At 40.7% G+C, this 25049-nt stretch overlaps 1 protein-coding gene across 1 annotated transcript; it reads right to left on the bottom strand.

Annotated features, from left to right (window-relative positions):
* Positions 1–3571: 3571 nt before the first annotated feature.
* LOC138887173 (uncharacterized) lies at positions 3572–14423 on the bottom strand. The gene is made up of 2 exons (XM_070168890.1): positions 14103–14423; positions 3572–3631 (listed from the first exon to the last, which is right to left on the bottom strand). Exons 1-2 carry the CDS (start codon positions 14421–14423, stop codon positions 3572–3574), a joined length of 381 nt encoding a protein of 126 aa, XP_070024991.1.
* Between the last annotated feature and the right edge of the window lie 10626 nt (positions 14424–25049).

Here is a 25049-nt window from a genome sequence, read left to right as displayed (position 1 = left end):
AAGTCCCAAGGCAAGGCTCATAGGAGGGGGGATGGGGCAGAACTTAGAGGATAGTAGTAAATGCAAGTGCAATAGAGGGGAATTAGGGAAAGTCCAGCGTAAACTGGTGGTCATACCCAACACTAAGGAGTGCTGGCACACCCAAACTAGTCTACTAGGCCACATTTTGGGAGTTAAGATCCATTAAGGATCAGGTTCAAACCTGAGCAACAATTTGGATACTGCCAGGCCATAAACCTTAATTCAAACACATAGAAGGGAGTAGGGGTATGGGGAATTCACAACAAACAGTAGATGCAAATAGAGAGTAGCATATTCAGTACAGAACATAAACAGGAAAGTAGCCAAGAGTGTAGCAACTATAAAGTAAACACATAGGGATGATGCTGGAATCAAAATTAGGACATACCAGTTTCATGGAAACAAATAAGTGAAGGCAGAAGTCTTGCAAGCCAAATTGCAAGCAAGCAGTACAAAAGATCTCAAAAGAGAGTAGAGAATTGAAAGAGTATTGTAATTGAGTGTGTGTGTGTAAGAGTATGCAATTCAAAGTGTGTTCAAGTGCAGAAGGGTAGTCCCCTTTTATAGTGCAGAAAACAAGTAAGAAAAGGTAAGGAAATAGTTTGCAATCAATCACATAAAGTCTCCCTTTAGTTAAGGGATTCTGATTTCGAACGGGCATAAGACAATTAAGGAAAGAATTTGACTAAACCTTTTCCAAAGTAACATAATAAGGGTAAATACATAGGGTTTATTTAAGGCAAAAGTCCAATGGTACATGGTTTGTGAAAAATAAGGAAAGGGAATCAATCAAACAACCAATAAAATCAAAGTTGCAAGCTTTGTTCGAATGAACCAAGTCAGAAAAAGGGTAAAGAAAGGTTCAGTTAGGAAAAATCAGTAACAATCAAGTAAACACCATTAAAGGAATTCAGAATCAATTAGTAGTTGGCAAAACCTTTTGAAAGAAGAGTTCTCATATGTAAAGCACACAAATATGTGAATCAAGAAGAGGTTGTCAAATTATTTATAAGAGAGTTTAATCGAAGAGAAGTTCAGAATCATAAGCCAAAAGATACAGGTTCAATTTGCAGACTCATAGTGAGTCTGAGAGTTCAGGGTCCCAAAGTGGAGCCTTAACGCGAACACAAAAATCAAAATCGTCAAAGGAAACCCCCAAAATCCTAGGGTTTCAAAATTGAATCAGACATGGAAGTGAGAAAGCAAGTCATTTGTTTTAGAGTCTCAACAAAACAGATATAATAACATGTTTGAATGACAAAGGAAGAAAAATCATGAAGAATATATTTGAGAAAACTCGGAAGCTAAACAAGTTCAGAAGAAGGAGATAATACAAACGTGAACACAAGTAGATGAAACATGTAAGAACATGAACAGAGTCCAGTAAAAAAGATCAAATAACTTAACGGAAAACACACATAATAAAAGAGTAAAGAAAACTAAGCAGGGATTAACATGCATAGCAGAAAAGAAAAGGTAGAAGACAGTACATGCGTAATAAAGAGTAATCACACCAGCAGGGTATGGACAAACACACATAAAGTAAAGAAGAAGAAAAATCAGAAAGATTTTTCCCAAAAAATCCTTTCAGAAACCCTAAAATTGAAGAGAAACGATTTTGAAAAGAAACTTTTAGGGAAAACACTTTAGATGGCAAGAAAAGCATAGATACAATATAGATCTAAGCAAATAACGGTGAAAGGACCTTGAATAGCTTAGGGTTTCGGAGAAACCCTAGAAATGAGAAAGACTTGGAAATAGGTCCGATCTTGAGTCGGAGAGGTCAAGAATCAGGCTCCTGAGTCTTGAATATGCCGAAGCATGGCCGGAGGAGCCATGGAATCAAAGGTATGAGAAGATTGGAGAGGGAATCGTCAAGGTCAGGCCTCGAAGCTTCGAACAACCTTGGCTTACTGGTGAAGATAGGTGAGTACCAACTATCCATGGCCTGAGAAGCCATGGATTCCGGTGACTGGTGGTTGAAAAGGGGGTAGGAGGAGGCTAGGGTTTCGGAGAGTTTTTGAGAGGATTTGAGAGGGTTTGGGATTCAAAGGCAGCGGGCCAGGTGAGAATGAGATATTAGGGTAGTCACCTATGTTTAATTATGGTAGGGCGAATAGTGGCAGTTGAGCCGAATGATTAACGGCCTAGATTTAAGAATGTAGGTGGGGAACCAGGTTGGGTCGTTTGAGTTGGGTTAGGGGTTGGGTCAAAAGGAATTGGGCTGGTCTGAATTTGAGTTTGAAATTGGGTCAATTTTAGGCTAAAATCGAAATGTAATGGGGCTACAATTGAAACGAACTGAGGCCAAAATTTAAATAGCCAGTTTTCCCTTTTTATTTTATAAAAATAGTAAAAAATTATTTTGAAAGCAAATTAAAAGCACTGGATCCGTTAATAGTATATAAATATTAATTTAAAAATATTGGAACCAGTTTCATAATTATAAAATGCTATTAAATCTTAAAGCAGGCTAAAATTGCAATTATATGCAATTTAGCTTTTAAAATACCAAATTAATTTGTAAAAATATATGAAAAGTAACCTACCTATATTTTGGTATAAATATGAGAATAAAATAAGTTATTCACCAAAGTGATAATTTTGGGAATAATTATTGAGCAATAAATCAATTTAAAAATCTTTTAAAAAATTGGAAAAATATTAAAACACTTGGGCATACTTATTTATGTATGTATATGATATTTGAAAGTATTTGCATGTAAAAGAAATACATAGGGAAAAATTGGGTATCAACAGCTGTGATCCATAGTGGTAGTGGTCCTGGAGCTGCCAATATCTCACCTAGCCAAGGGCGAGCTGCATCACCCAGTGCAAACTTCTCTAAATACTGCACCGGTTCCACATCCTCAATCCCCAAATAGATGTTCAGGGTGCTCTAATCAAATCTTACTTTTAAGTTTGTCACCTTGGTCCCCTTCTTGATATGCGCCACATTGGCGTAGAATCCCGGACCAAGTACTCCTTGGCATCCACCACACTCTGAGTGAACCATGTCCACCCTTTTCTCTTTCGAGATTGTCTTGACACATTCAGGTTGTACCTATCCAAGTCCTTCAATACAAATTGACGCTCAAGGGTGGGCGATCTCTGAGGCCACCACTCTTAGAACCTATTTAATGCATTTAGGCTCACAAATCTATCTCCCAAACTTCTTTCTTCTTTGACCTCTCAAGGCCGACAACTCTGGTATCACCCCTCGACCGTCATCCCGAATATCATCATCATTATCAACTGTAACTGGTGCATCGGGGGCATGTGTAAAAGAGGGCTCTAAACCCTGACTATCATCTTCCAAACCCACAGAAGTGCTTGCTAAGGTCGAAGGCTCATCTCGGAGATGAAATCTTCCCTGAAGTTGTCTTGGTTGTGATTGAGCATCGGGATGCTCTTGCACAGAGTTGCCCTCCGATGCCTCCCTAGACAGGACATACGAGCTAGACTCAGCAGGCTCCGAATCTCTCCCGACTGTCGCCTTCTTGGCTATAACTCTTTGCACAGAGAGTGGTAGGGTATTCTTGCCTCGACCTCATGAGGATTCACCCCTCCCTTTGGATGTATCACCACGTCCACGAGATCTAACCATTGTCTGCAATACATAGCAACAGGAATCAGTTATAGTTCAAATGTACAATAGTAGACAGTTGTAGACACAAAATTTATGCAGGGTAGGAAAGTACGGTCCGCACATTTTTGAGTGCGACCGTAGATGGGTTTGTATGGACCTCACAATTAAGAAGTGCAGCCGTAGTGATGACTCTGCGGTCCTCACAATAGTTAGTGCGACCGCATAATTGATATGCGGTCCGCACAATTTTGAGTGCGGCTGCACATTGGGACCTCAAAAATGACAATTATCTAAAAACAAAGAATTGCTTGATCTGCGGTCGCACACACTTTTCTGCGGACCGCACAATTTCAAGTGCGATCTGCATAATCATTTCATACCAAATGTCCTAGCCTACTGATCTGCGGACCGCACAATTCCTTGTGCGTCCGTACAATTTAAAATCAAATCGAGCAGATTCTTAGGTTTTCTAACTTTTAGCATAAATTGGATATGGTAATACCAATTAAACATGATAAACAATATACTCATCCACCAAATAATAAATAGGAAGTTACCCAACACAAGTTTCAGTTCACATGATGATGAATTTAACAATTATTCTAAAAAATAACTAAAATAATTATGAACAAGATTAAGAAAATTGAAAATTTTTAAAGTTGAATTGAACATACCAGTGATGAAGGTGTTAAGGAAAGACTAAAAGATGATGAACTAAGTGCCAGATGCTTGAATCAGTTGGGTGCAGTGTGTTTGCCTTTGTTTTGATTTCTTAGAGTGTGTAAAGTTTCAATAGTAGGGTGAAGAGCGCTATTTATACTTAAGGGGTTAGACAAGGGTTCAAGAGACGAGTGCGGCCGCACAATTTCATGTGCGGTACGCTCTCTTTTACCTATTGTGCAATTACACTAATATGATCTGTGGACTGCACAATTTTTAGTACGACCGCAGATTTTGGTATGGACCGCACATTTCCTTGTGCGACCGCACTTTGACCATTTCTTTGACATTCAAACTTCAGAGAATGTGCAATTCTTGACTTCCAGTTGTGCGACCTGCACAAGAATTGTGTGGCCGCAAATCCTCTTCTACTGTGGCATTCCAAATTATGCGGTCCGCACTTTTTCCACACTTAGCCAATTTTTCTGAGCATTGTTCCTGCAAAGCACACTCATTCCTGCAACACACTTCATGTGATGACCCGGCCAGTCGTCTCATGATTTACCGCTCCATTTATTCCCATTTCTGCTTCTTTATGCTTTGTTTATCCGTGTTATGTGGTATCGGGTTGGTCGGATCGAATCCGAAATGGTTTCGGTATGGTTTGAGACACTAAGTCTCTAAAAGTAGCTTTAGAGTTAGAAAAGTCAACTGAGAGTTGACTTATTGGTAAACAACCTCGAAATGCGGATTTTATGGCTCGGATAGCTTCGTTAGGTGATTTGGGACTTAGGAGTGTGTCCGGAATATTTTTGTGATGTCCGGGGTAAAATTAGCCTTGAATTGGCAAAGTTAGTTTTTGGCAGTTTCTGGTCGGCAGTGGAAAATAGGCTATCGAGGTCGGAATGGAATTTTGACAGTTGGAACAGGTTCGTAATGTCATTTTGGATATGTCTGCAAAATTTCAGGTCAATTGGAGTTGTTTTGGATAGTTTCGGCGTCGTTGGTGGAATTTAGGAATTTCAAAGTTCATAGGCTTGAATTTGATGTGATTTTGGTGTTTTGATGTTGTTTTTGGTGTTTTGAAGGCTCGACTAAGTTCGAATGATGTTATGAGATGTGCTGGTATATTTGTTGAGATTTCTGAGGGCCTCGGGTGGATCTCGAAAGGTTAACGGATCAATTTAGACTAGAAGAAAAGCTGCTACATTTTTTCACAGTAGTATGAATAGTAACTCAGGTGAACAATAACTCGGGTGAACAGTAAAACGCGTGAGTAGTATTTAAATAAACCCTCCACGACCATTAAACCCTTTTACACCATTTTTGAACGGGGAAAAAGCTTTGAGGCGATTTTGAAGAGAGGAAATCATTGTTCTTCATTGAGGTAAGGATTTTGGACCCTAAAACTTGATTATTTGTGATTAAGGAACAAAATATCAGTGTTTAATTCATGAAAATCAGTAGAAAATGGTGGAGTTAGGACTTGAGATTATGCGACCTTCTAGGGATGATTTGAGGGGTCAAACGAACTCCGATTTTCGAGTTCTTTATATGTACGGACTCGTGAGATGATGAAAAATATATTAGTATAAAGTTTGTCCAGTTCCAAGATGCGGGCCCGGGGGTTAGGTTTTGATTGATTTTGGGTTTTGTGCTTAAAATCAATATTTTTCAATTGGAATTCATTCGTTTAGAATAATTTGATGATAAAAAATCTGAACTTGGTAGATTTGGAGCACTCAGAAGTTGGTTCGAGAGGCAAGCATGTTGCAGAGTAGCTTTTCGGGCTAGTTCGAGGTGAGTAATGATTTTAAATGTTGTTCTGAGGGTATAAAATGCCGGATTATACAACGTTCGGCTGTGTTGAGGTGACGCACACGCTAGATGACGAGCGTGGGGCCGTGCACCATTGGGGATTGTGACTTAGTCCATCCCGAATGACTATTTTTCTGTATTTTTGGTAGCTAATTGTTTGATATTATTATACTTTGGGCTAAGTGTCATATTGGGGATTCGTGCCAACTGTTTGAACCCTTAGGGGATCGTTAATGATATTTTCCTCACTGTTTGATTTCATACTTGTGCTCAGTCATGCCAGATCTTTCAATGTTTTTAAAACTCAGCTATGCTAATCTGTTTTCTGTTTTAAAGATATTTTGAGCTGAGCTGCATATTTTTACTATTGCCCGAAGGGCTTATGAGATTCTGACTGAGTAAGGCCGAGGGCCTGTATTATGAGGATACTTTTGGGTCGGGTTGCACGCCGCAGCAGTGATACACTAATTATGATAATGAGTCCGAGGGCCAGAGATTGTACGCACGAGGTGGCTTGATATTGATATGAGGCCGAGAGCCTATTTATGATGCCACGAGATGGTTTGATATTGCGCTTGGGTTGTAAGGGGCCCCTCTAGGAGTCTGCACACCCCCAGTGAGCACAGGTACCCATTGTGACATGAGATATAACCCGAGGGGCTGGTATTGTTCTGTGATATTGCCCGAGGGGCTGATTTGATGTTATTGTGCCCGAGGGGCAGTTCTTATGTATTTACCATTACTAGTTGTTTTCCTATCTATTATTGACTGCTTAAAAAGGTGTTTTTATGAGATTTCATCGTTAAATTGTGTTACTAATTTTGTTATGCCTCTGATAGCTAAATATTGTGTTTAATGTGATTTTATATTGTTCAGTCTTCATTTATTTTTATTACTCACTGAGTTGGAAGTACTCACTTTACTCCCTGCACCTCTATGTGCAGATTGGGGTGCTACAGGTCCTGCTACTAAGGGTTGACAGTCCCAGCAGATCTTCAAAGGTTTACTAGGTAGTCGCTTGGCAATTCACAGCCTAGTGCAACCTCCCTCTATCTTATTTCTTTCTGATTCAGTTATTTAGTAGTGGAGTAGACTTTCAGACTGGTAGTATTGTTTTAGATGCTCATAACTGGTGACACCCCGATGTCGGGTTGTGTTGGCTTTTATTTCCATAAATTATACTGTTAAAAGTTTATTTTGGGATTTTATTTCTAATTAAAAACTTAGTAGTTATTATTTTAATTTCTTAAAGTGAATTGGAAGTGAGTCGGTTGGCCTTGTCTTCACGAGAGGGGCCATCACGATCGGGTTGGGTTGCGACAAGTTGGTATTAGAGCCTAGGTTACATAGGTCTCACGACTCATGAGCAGGTTTAGTAGAGTCTCGCGGATCGGTACGGAGACGTTTGTAATTATCCTTGGGAGGCTGCAGAACCTTTAGGAAAAATTTCACATTCTTGAATTCTTATCGTGTGTCCTTGATTCATCTTGAAAAGTAACTCTTTGAATTTCTTCCACGTGTTCGTATGAGCACATGAGTGCTTGGTATCGGATACGCATTGATGGCTTGTGATTCCCCGATCAAGGGGCGAGATGTGATCTCTGTGTGTTGATGTTGGGCCAGTCAGGAAGACTTGAGGCCGGATTTTGCCTATAGCTTGAGCCCTGAGCTGTTGATTTCGTGAGCGCGTGTTTCTGGATCCATATGTTCTGTTGTGTCCCTATTAAGGGAGGTGATGACTGGATAGCTACATGATGAGTGTGATGTGACTGCGAGATGTATTCATGTGATTAGGAAGCGACGAAAAGGGTCTTCTGGAGGATAGAAGGACTATTAGGTGCTTGATTTTCATCTTGATTTGAGGTATATGTCGCGCCCCCTTTTTCTCGCGAAATCGGGTTTATGACATTTGGTATGAGACAACTCGTTCCTTTTGGGAGCTGGGTTTTGCAATTTTGAAGAGTCGCCACCTAATGATTTAAGGTGCATTAGGAAACTAATGGGGTTCAATTCTATGTTTCGTTTGAATACCAGAGATATGGTAAGGGCTTGAAATTATCCCAAGAGGAAGGTGTTAGACACCCCTCGGGATCCACTATTGTGGTTCCCGGCCAGACAGTTTATTGTGAATTTAGCAAATAGATAAGTATGGGCTCAAATATTAGGTGATTTAAATGCATAAAAATAAAGAACAATTAAAAGAAGAGTTTTAAAAAGGAATTTGCAAATAAAGGGAAAGGGGGTCCTAGGTTTATATTTAATATGAATCACATCAATGTGATACCCAGTATGACACTCCTCAAAAGAGGGGATACACGTGGTATTAGCGCACCGGTCATCATATCCATATTTCTACCCTTCCCACCCCGTTAAGGTATTAAAGCGCGGATTGGTCTCGATTACTATTGCATGCTATTACCCATCCCATTCGTATCAGTCCCGGAGGAGCTTAGGACTACTATTCCTAAAGGGGAGGGATATTAGGCAGATTGGTTTCAAAGGGTAAAAATCTAAGGCGACATACAAAACACATACTGCATGTTGTGGAAAGCATATAAACAGATAAAGGCCCATATACATTTCCTTAAACAAAAAAGCACATAACTAGCATGACTTGCACATACTTTTTAGGTCTGATTAAAATACTAAAGACGAGGGGAGTTTGATTATTGAAGCAGATCTGTTTATTACATAACTCAGATAAGAAGTCTGAATCATGCTTGCCTGCTGATTGTAGCAATTAACAAAGGCAGATTCAGTTTTTTGTGGTTATTACTCTAAGGCTTGCCTAAGTGTTTAGATGGGATCCTATAGGCATGATATCTAATTGAATGTGAATGGAAACGAACCGGATTTACTTGGGAATCCATATAGGCATGATTTCTATATGTTACTGATTTCGATATTATGAACATGACACTTATTTATAGTCGTTTAGAACCTAAAGCATGATATCTAAGTGGCATGCAGTATGTAAATAAGTCCTATAGGCAGGTTATCTAGGTGTGAGAATGACCATGAAGAAATTGAGATAAACCCTACAGACATGGTGTCTAAAAATGCAAAATTGAACACAAAGAATCTAAAACAGTCCTATATGCATGCTTTCTACCCTTGAGCATACATAGTTACCCAACCCTTTTTCACTAGCCAACCCCCAAATGTTTATTATAAACCAAAAATAATGAATTACATAAGAAAAGTACAAAGAAAAGTTACAACCAGAGGAAGCCTGATTCTTGACTTCCTCTCTGAGTTATGGAATAAACCACCTCAAAAATGCCATTGATCCAAAGCCTTTCTCGAACTTGAGTGTGCCAGAGTTCCCTAAGGGTCTCAATAGGACCTCGGGTAGTGCTCACACCCAAGTTACATAACCAGAATAGGGATGAGTGCAGTGTGGAAATGCCAACCCTCATGTGTCCAAGTTCAGAGGGAGCTCATGGGTCGCAAGGCAGGGCTCACATAAGGGGGGGCAGAACATAAGTTTAAGAAGATGGTGAAAGTGCAGAAATAGAGTTTCAAGAACTAAGGGAATAGAGGAGGGGAAAGGATGATAGGGAGACAACCATTATTTTACAAAGTTAACAATTTCATACAAAGGGGTTAGGGGATTGGGAGTCCATTTCAATGAGCCTATACACTTAGGTATGGGTTAACAATGGGCATGCACAACAATGGGAAGTGCTGACATGCCTGTAACCTAATCACAACATATGAGATAAATATGGAGGTTATGATCCCAGGGGAATCAGGTTTGGGTCATACACAGCAATGTCCAATGTTGTCATGTCCCAAACCAACCACAAGTATTAAACACATTGGGGTAGGGATTTAGGATTCACAAGTCATGATACATTAATTCAGAACATGAAAAAAGGGAAGTCACAACATGCTTTAATTATGGTACTGGGTTAAATACAAATAGTAGACAGGCAAGGATGCAAGAAATAGTAAATAAGCATTTGTTGTTGGTGCAAAAGCTTAATTAGAACATACCCGTAAGAAATGCAAATGCAGAGAAAAATAAGCAAGTTTCCCACAGCCTAGCCTTTGCTTTCAGCTGGCTAGGTAAGGCCGCAATATAGTAGTAACAGAGAAAAAAAGAGAGAGATTTAGTGGAGTGTGTGTTTGAACTCAAGTGTTTATGCTTTGTGTTCGTGTCCTTGAAAGAAAAGAAGTACAGGGTATTTATAGGTTTTTGAAAACGAGTAAGAGAGAGGTAATAAGCTACAAACATGGAAACAATCACTATTCCGAATCAATTATACAAGTGATTGCCTTTCATTAAGGGATCACTTGCTTAACGGGCAGTGACAGGTTCAAAATAAGGTAGGAAATTAATTTGTCAGCAGGCTGACAGTTGCCATAAAAGAAGTAGTAAAACATTAAGTAAGCAATCAAGTCTAGGTACAGAAATACTCTAATTTTGGAAAGGATTCAGTAAGGCAAAATAGGAAAAGAAATTAGTTAACCTTAAACGGTGAGTGAAATCAGAATTTCGCAAAGGAAAAGTTTGAAATCAGTCACAAGTTTGAACAGTCAAAGAAGGAAACTCAACATATAAATAAGGTGCATAAACACTATACATGCAAGGCCAAGCCTGTTGGCAAAAGGAAATAGCATACAATAGTAGCACAGAATTCAGTAGATAACAACATTCAAAGCATGATAGTCTAGTAGGTCAAGTCACATTGAACCAGTAGTGAAGAAAACATAGAATATCAAAGGCATGCGAAGATCTCACAGTAGCAGGTGAGGAATACCCCCTTTTAAAATTAGGGTTTCGAGCATAATCGAGTTTTAGAGATGATAGAAAACTAGAGTCAGAAGATCTCACGAAGGAATAAAAGGAATAAGCAAACAGTCTCAGACTCAAAGCCATAGGATTTTCAACAACTGTAGTGTTTTAAAAGAGGATAAACAAACAAATAGGACAAAACTCAAGCAAACAAGCATTCGTCTAATAAACAGTCAAAAGAAATTAGGGCTTTTAACATGCAAGCTCAGGTAGAAGAATGATATGAGAAAACATAGCAAAACATGTCAAAAATCAGAGGAAAGTTTTGAAATAACTTAACAAGAACCCTAATCGGAAAAGATAAGGGGTTTTGAAAGCAGAGTTTTAAAAAGAAACTTCGAGAAAAACACTTAGAAGTCCAAAGCAAACATAGATCTGAAGTAGATCTAAGAGAACTCGAAACCTTAGAGGTTAGGGTTTTAGAAGAACCCCAAGTGATGAGAAAGGCCTTGAAAACCATCGATCTAAGCAGGAGAGTCAAAAGTCTGACTCGAATAGCCATGGCTGGCCGGAGAAAGGTCAGAGACGACCGGAGAACAGTCATTGAGCAAAGACTGGACAAAACCCTTTTAGGGTCTAGTTATGAGACCACATGAACGAACACGTAGGGGCCATGAAAGGTTGATACAGGTCTCCAAGACCTTGGAATGCCATGGATTAGAGCAGATTAGGGTGGCGGCGGCTAGGGTTTGATGTGCTTGTAGAGAGGATTTGGGAGAGGAGGGGTCTCAGAGGCGGCGGATTATGAAGAATGAAAAGGGTTTGGGGGGTCTTTGGGTTTAATTAGGAAAGGATTAATGGGAGCCGTTGATCTAAAGGATCAACGGTTGGGATTAGATGGGAGTCAGGGTGGGTTATTTAAATGAGTTGTGGGTCAGTTTGAATGGGAATTGGGTTAGGGTAATTGGGCTTCAAATTGGGTTCAATTGAGGTTCCAAATCGGGCTATAATTGAAATAAAATGGGGCTAACATTTAAATAGCCAATCTTTCCTATTTGATTTATAAAAGATAGTAAAATAATTTCTGTAAATAAATTAAAGGTGCTAAAATAATTTATAGTATATAATTATCAAATTAAAAATACTGGACTTAATTTTTTTATCGATATAAACGTAATTAAATCTAAAAGAGGCTAACATTGCAATTACATGTAATTTAGTTTTAAAAATACTAAATAAATTTGTAAAAATATGCAAAAATTATCTTAGCTATATTTTAGTAAAAATATGAGGATCCAACAAATGAATCACCAATATGATAATTTTGGGAATTATTATTGGATTTTTATGAACAAAATAGGGAAATAAATTGGTTAAAAAATATTTACAAATTAAGAAAAAATAATAAAGCATTTGGACATACTTATATATGCACACATATGATATTTTGAAAGTATTTTGTATATTATAATAATATATAGGAAAAAATTAGATATCAACAGCTGCCCCTCTTTACCCGGAAAGAATGAAAGAGTTGTCGGGTAAAGATATGATGGCCAAATTTGACCGAGCGAAACGGTTTGAAGAGGATTAGGCCACGAGACTTTCGAGAACGGACGCAATGTTCAGGATGGGGGAATGGTTTAGGTTTGTTATGGCTATGGGAATTGGAGCGGGATCGCTCCTGTCGAGATGGTCGTTGCTTGCCGGTTTACCTGCAAATAAGTAATACAAGCATATATTATGCGTAAATTTAAACATGATGCAATTTTCCATCGGACCATGAAGATTGTCTTCGGACAGTTAGAATGACGTCCTTAGACCATGACGTCCTGGGCCCTGAAGCGTATAATAAAGGATTCGCAGGCCATGAAATGATGCTCTCGGTCTATGAGAATGGTGCCTCCGAACCATAATGCCTTTGAATAATGATATGCAAAAGATTAAAAGGGATTCTTAGTCCATGACATGGCATTCTTGGGCTATGAAAATGGTGCCTCCGAACAATGACGCCTTTGGATAATTTGACAATCTTTTAGCCCATGAGATGCAGTATGTGGCGATCTTTCAGCCCATGATATGTAGTATGAGGCGATCTTTTAGCCTATGAGATGCAGTATGAGGCGATCTTTCAGCCATACGGATGCAGTATGAGGCGATTTTTCAGCCCATGCAATGTAGTAGGTGGCGATCTTTTAGCCATGCAAATATAGATGAGGTGGCGATCTTTAAGCCATGCAAATGTAGATGATGTGGTGATCTTTCAGCCATGCAATTATAGTAGGTGGCGATCTTTCAGCCATGCAGATGCAGATAGAGGTAGAGCTTAACCTCGGAAGGCAGAATAGTAGCCTTATGCAATGCATAAAATGCAGATGGAGACAGCGTTTAGTCTCGGAAGGCAGAAAGGTAGCCTTATGCAATGCAGAAAATGCAGATGGAGACAGCATTTAATCACGGAAGGCAGAATGGTAGCCTTATGCAAGAAATAAAATGGCAAGTGGTAATAGAGCTTTCTTAGCTGATATTAGGTTATGATATTGTGACTGATGGGGACATTGTGACACACGGAATGTCATTGATGTGTATGGATAGCAAATGTGGGTAAGTGCAACGATTCTGAGAGTTGTATTTCTGAACAATGTTCGTCTCATGAGTGTATGATATGTTTAATGATTGCGCAATCCAAGTTCCTGCATCCAAAGAAAAATTGTGAGTTTTGTAAAGGAGGGAGGTTAGTTCGTATCCCCGCTGGCTCTGCTTGACCTGCTTGGCTTTGATCTGGTGGTATTGTATGTATAATTGAGGTAGCGTTGCTAAACAAAACAATTTCAGTAGTAAACATGCATGATTTCGAAAAAATATGACATAATAATAATATTTTAGATGAACTAATGATTGTGACGTGGTTCGGGACATTGCAACCTCTCTTGCTAGGGAATTTTCAGGGTCCTCCTCAAAATTCGGCTCCAGTTTAATGGGTCGATGCTTCTGATTGTTGCCTACGACGATTAGCTGAAATTACTTCAGAATTTTGAGGGTCCAATTTCCAATTACGGGGAAATGAAAATTTTATTAAATTGTGACCGAACCCATAGGTCTGCCTACGTATCCCCTCTTAAACGGGAATCATGTCAGGCATAGTTCAAATTACATCATATAAGGAAAGCATAAAGATCACACATAGTAACGCTTGACTGCATCTTAATTGATCGGCTTTGGCCAGACTTCTTCGTCCATTTCTGCGAGTATGAGGGCTCCTCCTGTCAGAACCTGTTGAACCATGTATGGACCCTGCCAGTTCGGAGAGAACTTCCCTTTAGCTTCATCCTGATGTGAAAAAATTTTCTTTAACACCAGTTGTCCTGGTGTGAACTGTCTCGGCTTGACTCTTTTGTTGAAGGCTCTGGACATTCTGTTCTGATAAAGTTGATAATGGCAAACTGTATTCATTCTTTTTCCGTCTATAAGGGCTAGTTGCTCGTAACGACATTTCACCCACTCTGCGTCATCGAGCTCAACTTCTTGCATGATCCTTAGGGAGGGAATTTCTACCTCAACAGGAATTACTGCCTCTGTACTGTAAACCAGCATATAGGGGTTGCCCCGGTTGATGTGCGGACTGAGGTGTGATACCCCAGTAAAGCAAATGATAACTTCTCGTGCCACTGTTTATGCTTCTCTATCATTTTCCTCAATATCTTCTTGATATTCTTGTTGGCGGCTTCTACAGCCCCATTCATCTGAGGTCTGTAAGTTGTGGAATTCTTGTGTTTGATCCTGAAGGTTTCACACATAGCTTTCATCAATTTGTTGTTGAGGTTGGAGCCATTATCAGTAATGATCGACTCTGGAATCCCGAATCGACAAACAATGTGGTCACATACAAAGTCTGCCACAACTTTCTTAGTTACTTCTCTGTAAGATACTGCTTCGACCCATTTGGTGAAATAGTCGATTGCTACCAGGATAAATCTGTGTCCATTGGAAGTGGCAGGCTCAATTGGTCCAATAACATCCATCCCCCAGGTGGCGAACGGCCAAGGTAAACTTGTTGCATTAAGCTCATTTGGAGGTACCTTTATCATGTCTGCATGTATCTGACAGTGGTGGCATTTCCGGACATACTGGATGCAGTCTGTTTCCATAGTCATCCAAAAGTAACTAGCCCAGAGTATCTTCTTGGCTAAGACAAAACAGTTCATATGTGGACCGCAGGTCCCGTCACGAATTTCCTGTAGTACCTTGGATGCTTCCTTTGAGTCGACACACCTTAATAGTCCCAAATCGGGAGTCCTCCTATATAGTATTCCTCCACTGTGAAAATAATTGTTGGATAATCTCCAAAGTGTGCATTTTTTAGTGGGGTTTGCAAATTCTGGGTACTCGCCTTTTGCCGAATATTCCTTGATATCATGAAACCAAGGCTTTCCATCTGCTTCTTCTTCGACGTGGGCACAGTAAGCTGGCTGATCATGGATCTTTATTAGAATGGGATCAATGAAGTTTTTGTCTGGATACTGTATCATGGATGATAGGGTGGCCAACGCATCGGCGAACTCATTCTGGATTCTGGGAACATGCTGAAATTCCGTCTTTGTGAACCTTTTCCTCAATTCCTATACATGATGTAGGTACGGGAGTATCTTGGAGTTCTTGGTTGCCCATTCTTCACGCACCTGATGTACGAGTAGGTCTGAATCTCCAATCACTAGCAATTCTTGAATGTTCATGTCAATGGCCGTTTTGAGCCCTAGGATGCAAGCTTCATACTCGGCCATGTTGTTGGTGCACGGGAACCTGAGTTTGGAAGACACTGGATAATGCTGATTGGTTTCTGATACTAGGACTGCTCCTATGCCAACTCCTTTGAAATTTGCTGCTCTATCGAAAAACATTCTCTAACCATCATAGGATTCCGCAATATCTTCTCCTATGAATGATACCTCTTCGTCAGGAAAATACGTTTTTAGGGGTTCGTATTCTCCATCCACAGGATTCTCAGCAAGGTGGTCTACTAGTGCTTGTCCTTTGACCACTTTCTGAGTTACGTAAACACTAACTCAACAGGATTTGCCACTTGGCTAGCTTGCCAGTGGGCATGGGCTTCTGAAAGATGTACTTCAAAGGATCCATCCTTGATATAAGATATGTAGTATAGGCACAGAAATAGTGCCTCAGCTTCTGAGCTACCCAAGTCAAAGCACAACAGGTGTGCTCTAACAAAGAGTATTGGGCCTCGTACGGGGTGAACTTCTTATTGAGGTAATAGATGGCCTGCTCTTTCCTCCCCGTTTCATCATGCTGTCCCAAAACACAACCGAACGCTCCATCCAATACCGTAAAGTAGAGTAATAGAGGTCTACCTAGCTCGAGCGGGACCAAGACTGGTGGTGTTGACAGGTATTTCTTGATTCTATTGAAAGCTTTCTGGCAGTCATCAGTCCATTTGATAGCGGCGTCCTTCTTCAACATCTTAAAGATTGGCTCACAGATAACTGTAGATTGCGCTATGAACCAGCTGATGTAGTTAAGCCTTCCCAAGAAACTCATCACATCCTTTTTGTTCTTTGGTGGTGGCAATTCTTGAATAGTTTTGACTTTTGATGGATCTAGTTCTATTCCTCGGTGACTCACAATAAACCCAAGTAATTTTCCAGCAGGAACCCCAAACACACACTTTGCGGTATTCAATTTTAGGTTGTACCTTCGCAATCTATTGAAGAACTTCCTCAAATCTCCCATGTGATCGGTGGCTTTTTTGGACTTGATGATGACATCATCTACATATACCTCAATCTCCTTGTGTATCATATTGTGGAAAATGGTTGCCATGGCCCTCATGTAGGTGGCCCCTGCATTCTTTAACCCAAATGGCATCATCTTGTAACAATACATTCCCCATGGCGTAATGAAAGCCGTTTTCTCAACATCTTCTTCATCCATCTAGATCTGATGATAACTAGCAAAACAATCTACAAATGATTGCAACTCATGCTTGGAACAATTGTCGATCAGGATGTGTATGTTTGGAAAAGGGAAGTCATTTTTCGGACTGGTCCGATTGAGATCCCGGTAGTCGACACAGACTCGAACCTTCCCGTCCTTCTTCGGCACCGGTACAATGTTGGCTAACCATGTCGGGTATTCTACTACCCTGAAAACCTTAGCTTTGACCTGCTTAGTGACTTCTTCCTTGATTTTCAAACTCATATCAGGCTTGAACTCTGAGCTTTTGCTTTACCGGCAGACATGTTGGATCGGTTGGCAATTTGTGAGCCACAACAGATGTACTCAGACCAGTCATGTCATCATACGATCAGGCGAATATACCCTCATATTCTCTTAGAAATTATGTGTATTCCTTCTTTTCTGATGGCGATAAGTGAATGTTTATTCGTGTTTCTTTGACGTTTTCTACATCTCCCATGTTAACAACTTCTATCTCGTCCAGGTTGGACTTAGGTTTGTTCTCAAAATTCTCAACTTCCTTAACAATCTCTTCTGGTATGTCATCTTCTTCTGAATCTATGTCCGTTTGTTGCGTTGTCTTATTGCATGTCACAATTATTGGCTCATCAAGGTAAGTAATAGTAACGCTATATAAGTAAAGTAATGAGAGAAAAATAATAATAAGCATCAAATTATAAGAAAAGTTAAAATGCTTGGATAAATTGCATAATTGTTTTAGAACATTGGAGCTCTTATTGCGGGAATTAAAATGCAAAAGAAAATCATTTAGTAAATAAAACAGTGCATGATGCTTGTTTTAGCCTTGCTTCCCCGAGACTCATCGGGCTCTAGTTGTCCTGATGGTCCAGTTATTGAGGCATGCTCCTCTGCTTACAGCCTGTATGGAAGGGCCTTCCTCCCCTCCTCATCGAGAACAACACAACAGTCCATGTCATTGTCTTCTAAGAACAAGTTCTTCATCGCTGCTAGTGCTTCTTCTTCATTTGACCTATAAATAATATCGGCCGGTTGGAAAGTCTGCTCCAAATGTGGTATCAGCTGCTCCAATGGATATTAAGGACTGCACCATGGTGGCGACCAGTTGTTGAATTCTTCTCAGGTGTACTCATATCCCAGACCGAAAGTGGTGCCATGCTTCTTAAGTTTTATGGGCTTAGTGATTTCTTGGAGGTTCTTGCCGAGCCCTTTTCCTGGTTCGTACCCACTCCAATTCAGTATACTCTCGATCTTGTTATGATCCCACCATTTGTCTTTGTCAATAGCATTTACCCATTCGATGTGATAGTAAGTCTCTCCACCTAGCTTCTTTCTTCCTTCGATTGATGGAATGGTCTGGCGACTGTATATAGGGTTACTATCGTCGCCGTGAATGATCACCTCCTGATGATTCCATTCAAACTTTACTGCTTGATGCAGATTGTAATATGCTGGCACGTCTATCACTTGGAAATCAATATCGAACCAAGTTGGACCCATTTGAAAACACAGACTAATCTCCCCAATGGTGGACCTTTGGGAGCCGTCGAAAGCTTTCACATTGATAGCTCCGTCCTTTATTTCATGCAGTCCCTTACCCAACTTCTTGAGTGTTACCAGCAGACAAATGTTGAGACTGGACCCTCCATCGATTAGGATTCTGGTGATAAAATAGTCTTTGTATTGCACAGTGATGTGCAACGCCTTGTTGTGACCCAATCCTTCAGGTGGAAGCTTATCCTCATGAAAAGTAATTTTATGAATTTCCAATACCTGTCCTACCATGTTAGCCATTTCCTCGCCAATGATGTTGCTTGGCACGTATGCTTCACTCAGCACCCTCAACAGAGCATTCTTGTGTGCCTCAGAATTTTGTAGCAAAGCAAGGATGAAGATTTGCGCCTGTATTTTGTTCAACTGGTCGACGACCGAGTATCCCTTGGCCTGTATCTTTCTCCAAAGATCATCCGACCATATCTCAATAATGTGTGGCCGATTGGAGGCCTGCTTGCTTGACTCAGGTAAGTGTTCAGGGGTATAAACTCTGCCAGTTCTTGTCATACCTTGTGCCGCAATAGTTTCTTGGAACCTAACCTTGCCTTTCCTCCTTGCCTCAGCTGTATAGTCCCATGGTATAGCCTTTGTATGGAATGGCATCATGGTCGACATCGCCACTGGAATAGGCGTGGATATCTTTACTCCGAATGGAGCATGTGCCTTGGGTGGTAAAACTACAACTTCAAATGGTGCGGGTGCATTTGCTGGAGATATGAATTCGACCTCAATTGGTGCTAGTGTCTTTGTAGATGACGTTGCTTCAAACTCACACGGACATATTTACCTTGGCATCCCTAGAGGGCTGAGTCTGTACCACGATCGGATTAAGAGTAACTATTGGCTTCTTTGGGTCATCACCTTCTGCTATCAATCCGATTGATCCCTCGGGATCCCAATCATCCTCTGTTTCAATCATGTGGATGCCTCCACCCTTATGGTCTAACAGAGGGTTGTTGCGGACATTTGGAGCGGGTTCCTTTGCCACAATAATCTTACTATCAATCAGAGAGTGGATCTTGTCTTTCAGAGAACGACATTCATCGATGGTGTATCCCTTCATTCCGGAATGGTATGCACAGGATTTGTCAGATTAACCCACTGAGAAGGGTTCTTAGGAGTTGCAGCAGGGATGGGGGTGACATAACCAGCAGCTTTGAGTCTCTCGTCAATTGGTCAATAGGTTCAGCAGTGGTTGTATATTGTTTTGGAGGTGTGCGATTAAAATTTAATCGAGGTCTGGGGAAGTTTTGGCATGTAAGAGGTGATTGATAGTGGGATGGTTGAGCATTGTAGGTTTGGTAAACATGTGCGTGTTGGGAATATCTGGGTGAAGTAGGCTGATATGCGGGAGGTGGAGGTGATTGATAAGTGGGTGGTGGAGTTTGGTAGGAGGGTGAGAGTGCTTGGTAATTCGGAGTTGGTTGATATGTGAGTGGAGGTGTTGGGTAAATTTGGTATTTGATAGGAGATTTGGTTCTCTGTACAACCATTACGGCTCCTACGTCCCTTTTCTTGGACACACCACCTGACTGTAAGGCCTTATTTGTAGCTTGCAAGGCCTCGAAGTTTGTAACCATACCACTTTTGATGCCCTCTTTAATCCTTTCACCCAACTTGATAATGTCAGAAAATTTATGGCTCTCGATCATCATTAGTCGTTCATAATACTGCAGGTCCTGAGCCCGGACAAAGAATTTGTTCCTATGTTCCTCCTCTAAGGCGGGTCTGACCTTAGCAGCTTTGGATCTCCAACGAGTAGCATACTCGTGAAATGTTTCTGTAGGTTTCTTCTTTAGATTCTGAATATAGAACATATCCGGCGCATTTTCTGTGTTAAACCTGAACCTGTCCATAAAGTCGGACGCCATGCTTACCCAGCTTGACCATTTCTTTGGATCCTAGCCGATGTACCAAGACAAAGCATCTCCCTTCAAGCTCCTCATGAAAAACTTCATGCAGATTCTCTCGGCTTTCCCTACTCCAACCAGCTTGTCACAGTATGTTCTCAAATGGACCCTTGGATCCCCTGTACCATCAAACATTTCGAACTTCGGAGGTTTGTACCCCTCGGGCAGTTCGACATCGGGTTGTATGCAAAGATCCTCGTAGTTCAGCCCTTCAATCCCCTTACTTCCTTCAACGCCTTGAATTCGGCTAGTCAATTTCTTAAGTTTTTCAGTCAAGTTCCTGATGAGAAAATCCTTGTCATCAGACTCGGGTATGTTTGAGATGGGTTGGGTAGACTGTGGCATAGTCTCCACGTAGATAGGGGTGTTATGGTGGGTGTGAAAGTGGTCATTTGTGGGGTTTTGGAGTTTTGGGATGAGTAACGGGTTGTTGTTTGAGGTATGGCAGGTGTTGCAGTGATGGTGAGGCGTGGGACGATTTTGTTGCTTTATGATATCTGGAGTGGTGAGGGAAAATGACAGATTTGCCAGATTCCGAACCTGATCAAGTTCTTCTTGGAATTTCAGCAGCTTTTTGTTCATGTTGGGATGCATTTTCTTTGGAAACCTGGGTACCATGACCATGAGTGACCTCTACCTGTTCAGCTGAGTTCTCCTTTCTGACATTGTTCAAATCTTTCATTTTCCCTTTGTTCTTGTTTTTGACAGGACTAAGAGGAGGAGTGGGTGGAGGGCCCCTGGATCTCGTGGAATAAGATGATGTTGCCAGAGTACACGAGCTAACTATTGGGGAGGGGAATAATAAACCAAAAGGAAAAACAAAAAGGTAACAAGTTAGTGAGGATCATAAAAATGTTGCGATATTTAAATACATAGTGTGGAATGTAAAATGTGTCCTAATTTGGGAACCTCTTTGTGCCCGAGGTAGGCCTAGCGACAAATTAATTTGGAGAACTTAGAATGCTAAATGTCTTATTTTATTAATAGAAAATAAGACAAATTCCAAATCAACACTAAACAAACAGGAAATAAATGTCACTAATGGCCATTGGCCTTATTACATTTTATAAAGAGAAAAGACAAACTCCTATCTATTTGGTCCCAGAAGGACCTTCCCCAGATTCGGCATCCTTAGCTCCGTCGAATAGCTTTCCCAGCTCGCAAAGTCCCAGCAATAGGTAGGCTCTGGCTAGATGTCTGCCTTCGTTTCCTTCAGCATTTTGGCAGTCTTCGACCCTCTTGAGAAACTTTCTTTCTAATTCCACTATGCCTTGCTCCAGGTATCCCAGTCGCTTGTTGGCAGTGACATCCATATCCTTCCATTCCTCAATCAGTTTCTGGTTGGCTTCTTGTATCTCACGATGCTCACTTTCGCACTCCTGGATCCTCTTGCGCAGTTGGTTGTGTTTGACATGTGCCTCAACCCTTTCATCTATGATCATGTGGCCCCTAGAAAACCCTGGCTAGCCCAGACCATTGTGATTATCTTGCAACTAGTCTAAATAGTAGGGAGTGCAGCCAGTGTGGTATCTTTCTGGCTTGATGGTATCTCTCCTCATGACGATCTTGCAGTGCCACATATGCTGAGCTTGACACTTATAAGGACTATCCTCATTCTGGAAGTCAGCCCGAAAATGACTTATCTTGTTGACCCTGGGTATAACATGCTTCCTACCAGCTTGCCTCATAACCCAGAGAGGGACGTAAGGGTATGTTCCTCTCAGGCCGATCAATATCAGGAAAGGTGCATATCTGGATCGGGCGATGATTCCTCGGTAGGAAACCACTAGAGCATCCCTTGTACCTGGTCCTCAGTTAGATTGTAAAATATCTCCACCCATCCTTTGGCATCTTCTGGCTGAGCGAACATATTGTGCATGTAATTCATTTGCCTCAGATGATGGAAAGCGATATGATCATCCCAGTCCCTTCGCTTAATATCTTATCGGTATTCACCCCTTTGGAGATGCTCCATGAGCCAGAGTTGAAGTAGCAAATTGTAGCCTTCGAAGTGTTTGGCTCCTCGTTGACACTTCTCCAAGGCTCGGTATATTTCCGCAATGATCATGGGCACAATGTTGAAGGGTTGCCCACCAATTCTTTCCATTAGAGTCTTAGTTACCATAGCCAGCTTGGTGTGGATTCTTGCTTTCTTCATTGGAAACATGATCAACACCAGGAAACAAAACATGAATACAAAGACTCTTCGATGAATATGCCCTAATGATATGACGGAGAACTCGTTAGGATAGGTACGGTAGGATTTGTTGTGCCCGTACCTCTCATACAAATAGTCAAAAGGGATGTAGGATTCTTTCAAACATGTCAGTTCTAGGTTCTTCTTCAAACCCATCATTTTAAGGAAGCCCCTGCCCTTGCGGTTCTCATGCATTAACTAACCCAGAGTTTTCCATGTTATAGCCAATCCTCATATCTCCTCTAGCAAGGGTGTCATCTCAATGTCCCCGAAGCGGAATACAACCCTCTCACAATCCCAGAACAAAGTAGCAGCTTTTATGATCTTGTTGTTGGGTTGGATCTCTAGGAGAGAAGGCAGATTTCCCAAATATTTTCGAACAAGAGTTTGATCACTGGAGTGAAGATCATTCCACCAGCTTAGCAGTCGTGGGTGGATGTTGGTGACCATGCCGAATCTAGGGACTTCGTGCCTCATTTCTGCAAGACATATAAGGTTAGGCCCTTACCCCCACCAAACTCGACTATTTAATACCAGCAATTAGCCTGAAGCATTTAGTTCTCTAAATAAATGCACAGAATGTGGGGATGTCCGTTTGGGTTTAGGGTAACCTAGTGGACTTTGGACAAGGCTATCTTAAAGGATCATTATTGGACAACATAACTGATCCGGCTAAGTTTGACCATGATGCATGCACAGTTTAAACAGAGTAAGGTTTCTATGGGGTTTAGACTGGTACCCTTCAGCGGACAACTCAAGGGGAAAGGCACGGAACCGTCGACTACACCGTTGATCGACTGGTTTTACCGCAAATATGCCTTTTTCGGATTTAGGGGGTAATAATATAGGAAGAGCGCAACCACTCATTATAAGTGTTGCTATGGTATTTGTTTGGGCACGAGTGGAATATGATGTTGAGCATGATTATGAAATAATTAAAAGCATGTTGGAACGTATTTGCACGTTAAGAAAGCAGTAAATACAATAGTTTCATAATTTAAAGCAGTAGTAAAGGAAAGAAACAAAGAAGACAAGTCAGTTTTGCAATTGAAAAGGGAATTGAATGCTTAAAGAAATTAAACAAGTAATTGCCACATAAAGAGGTATAAATTCACAATAACAGTCTGAAATGGTAAAAGCCTAAAGTCCCCAACAGAGTCGTCATGCTGTCGCGCCCCCTTTTTCTCACGAAATCGGGTTTATGACATTTGGTATGGGACAACTCATTCCTTTTCGGAGCTGGGTTTTGCAGTTTTGAAGAGTCGCCACCTAATTATTTAAGGTGCATTAGGACACCAATGAGGTTCAATTCTAAGTTCCGTTTGAATAACCAAAGATAGGGTAAGGGCTTGAAATTATCCCAAGGGGAAGGTGTTAGGCACCCCTTAGGATCCACTAGTGTGGTTCCCTGCCAGACAGTTTATTGTGAATTTAGCAAATAGACAAGTATGGGCTCAAATATTAGGGGATTTAAACGCATAAAAAGAAAGAACAATTAAAAGAAGAGTTTTAAAAAGGAATTTGCAAATAAAGGGAAAGGGGGTCCTAGGTTTATATTTAATATGGATCACATCAATGCGATACCCGGTAGGACACTCCTCAAAAGAGGGGATACACGTGGCATTAGCGCACCGGTCATCATATCCATATCTACCCTTCCCATCCCGTTAAGGTATTAAAGCGCGGATTGGTCTCGATTACTATTGCACGCTATTACCCGTCCCATTCGTATCAGTCCCGGAGGAGCTTAGGACTACTATTCCTAAAGGAGAGGGATATTAGGCCGTTTGGTTTCAAAGGGTAAAAATCTAAGGCGACATACAAAACACATACTGCATGTTGTGGAAAGCATATAAACAGATAAAGGCCCATATACATTTCCTTAAACAAAAAAGCACATAACTAGCATGACTTGCACATACTTTTTAGGTCTGATTAAAATACTAAAGACGAGGGGAGTTTGATTATTGAAGCAGATCTGTTTATTACATAACTCAGATAAGAAGTCTGAATCATGCTTGCCTGCTGATTGTAGCAATTAACAAAGGCAGATTCAGTTTTTTGTGGTTATTACTCTAAGGCTTGCCTAAGTGTTTAGATGGGATCCTATAGGCATGATATCTAATTGAATGTGAATGGAAACGAACCGGATTTACTTGGGAATCCATATAGGCATGATTTCTATATGTTACTGATTTCGATATTATGAACATGACACTTATTTATAGTCGTTTAGAACCTAAAGCATGATATCTAAGTGGCATGCAGTATGTAAATAAGTCCTATAGGCAGGTTATCTAGGTGTGACATTAACCATGAAGAAATTGAGATAAACCCTACAGACATGGTGTCTAAAAATGCAAAATTGAACACAAAGAATTTAAAACAGTCCTATAGGCATGTTTTCTACCCTTGAGAATACATAGTTACCTAACCCTTTTTCACTAGCCGACCCCCAAATGTTTATTACAAATTATTACAAACCAGAAATAATGAATTACATCAGAAAAGTACAAAGAAAAGTTCCAACTAGAGGAAGTCTGATTCTTGACTTCCTCTCTAATTTATGGAATAAACCACCTCAAAAATGCCATTGATCCAAAGCCTTTC

Source organism: Nicotiana sylvestris, chromosome 3, assembly GCF_000393655.2.
Source record: "Nicotiana sylvestris chromosome 3, ASM39365v2, whole genome shotgun sequence".
Classification (NCBI taxonomy): domain Eukaryota; kingdom Viridiplantae; phylum Streptophyta; class Magnoliopsida; order Solanales; family Solanaceae; genus Nicotiana; species Nicotiana sylvestris.
The sequence above is the reverse complement of the archived record's forward strand: the minus strand, read 5'-3'. Positions and strand labels throughout refer to the sequence as shown.

Bases quoted from the DNA above. Each gene is read 5' to 3' on its own strand.
- LOC138887173 (XM_070168890.1), bottom strand. From the start codon at position 14,423: ATGCTGGTTTACAGTACAGAGGCAGTAATTCCTGTTGAGGTAGAAATT. The intron at 3,632-14,102 runs GTTCTGACAGGA...TATGTATTGCAG, and splicing joins GTCCATACATGGTTCAACAG to ACAATGGTTAGATCTCGTGG.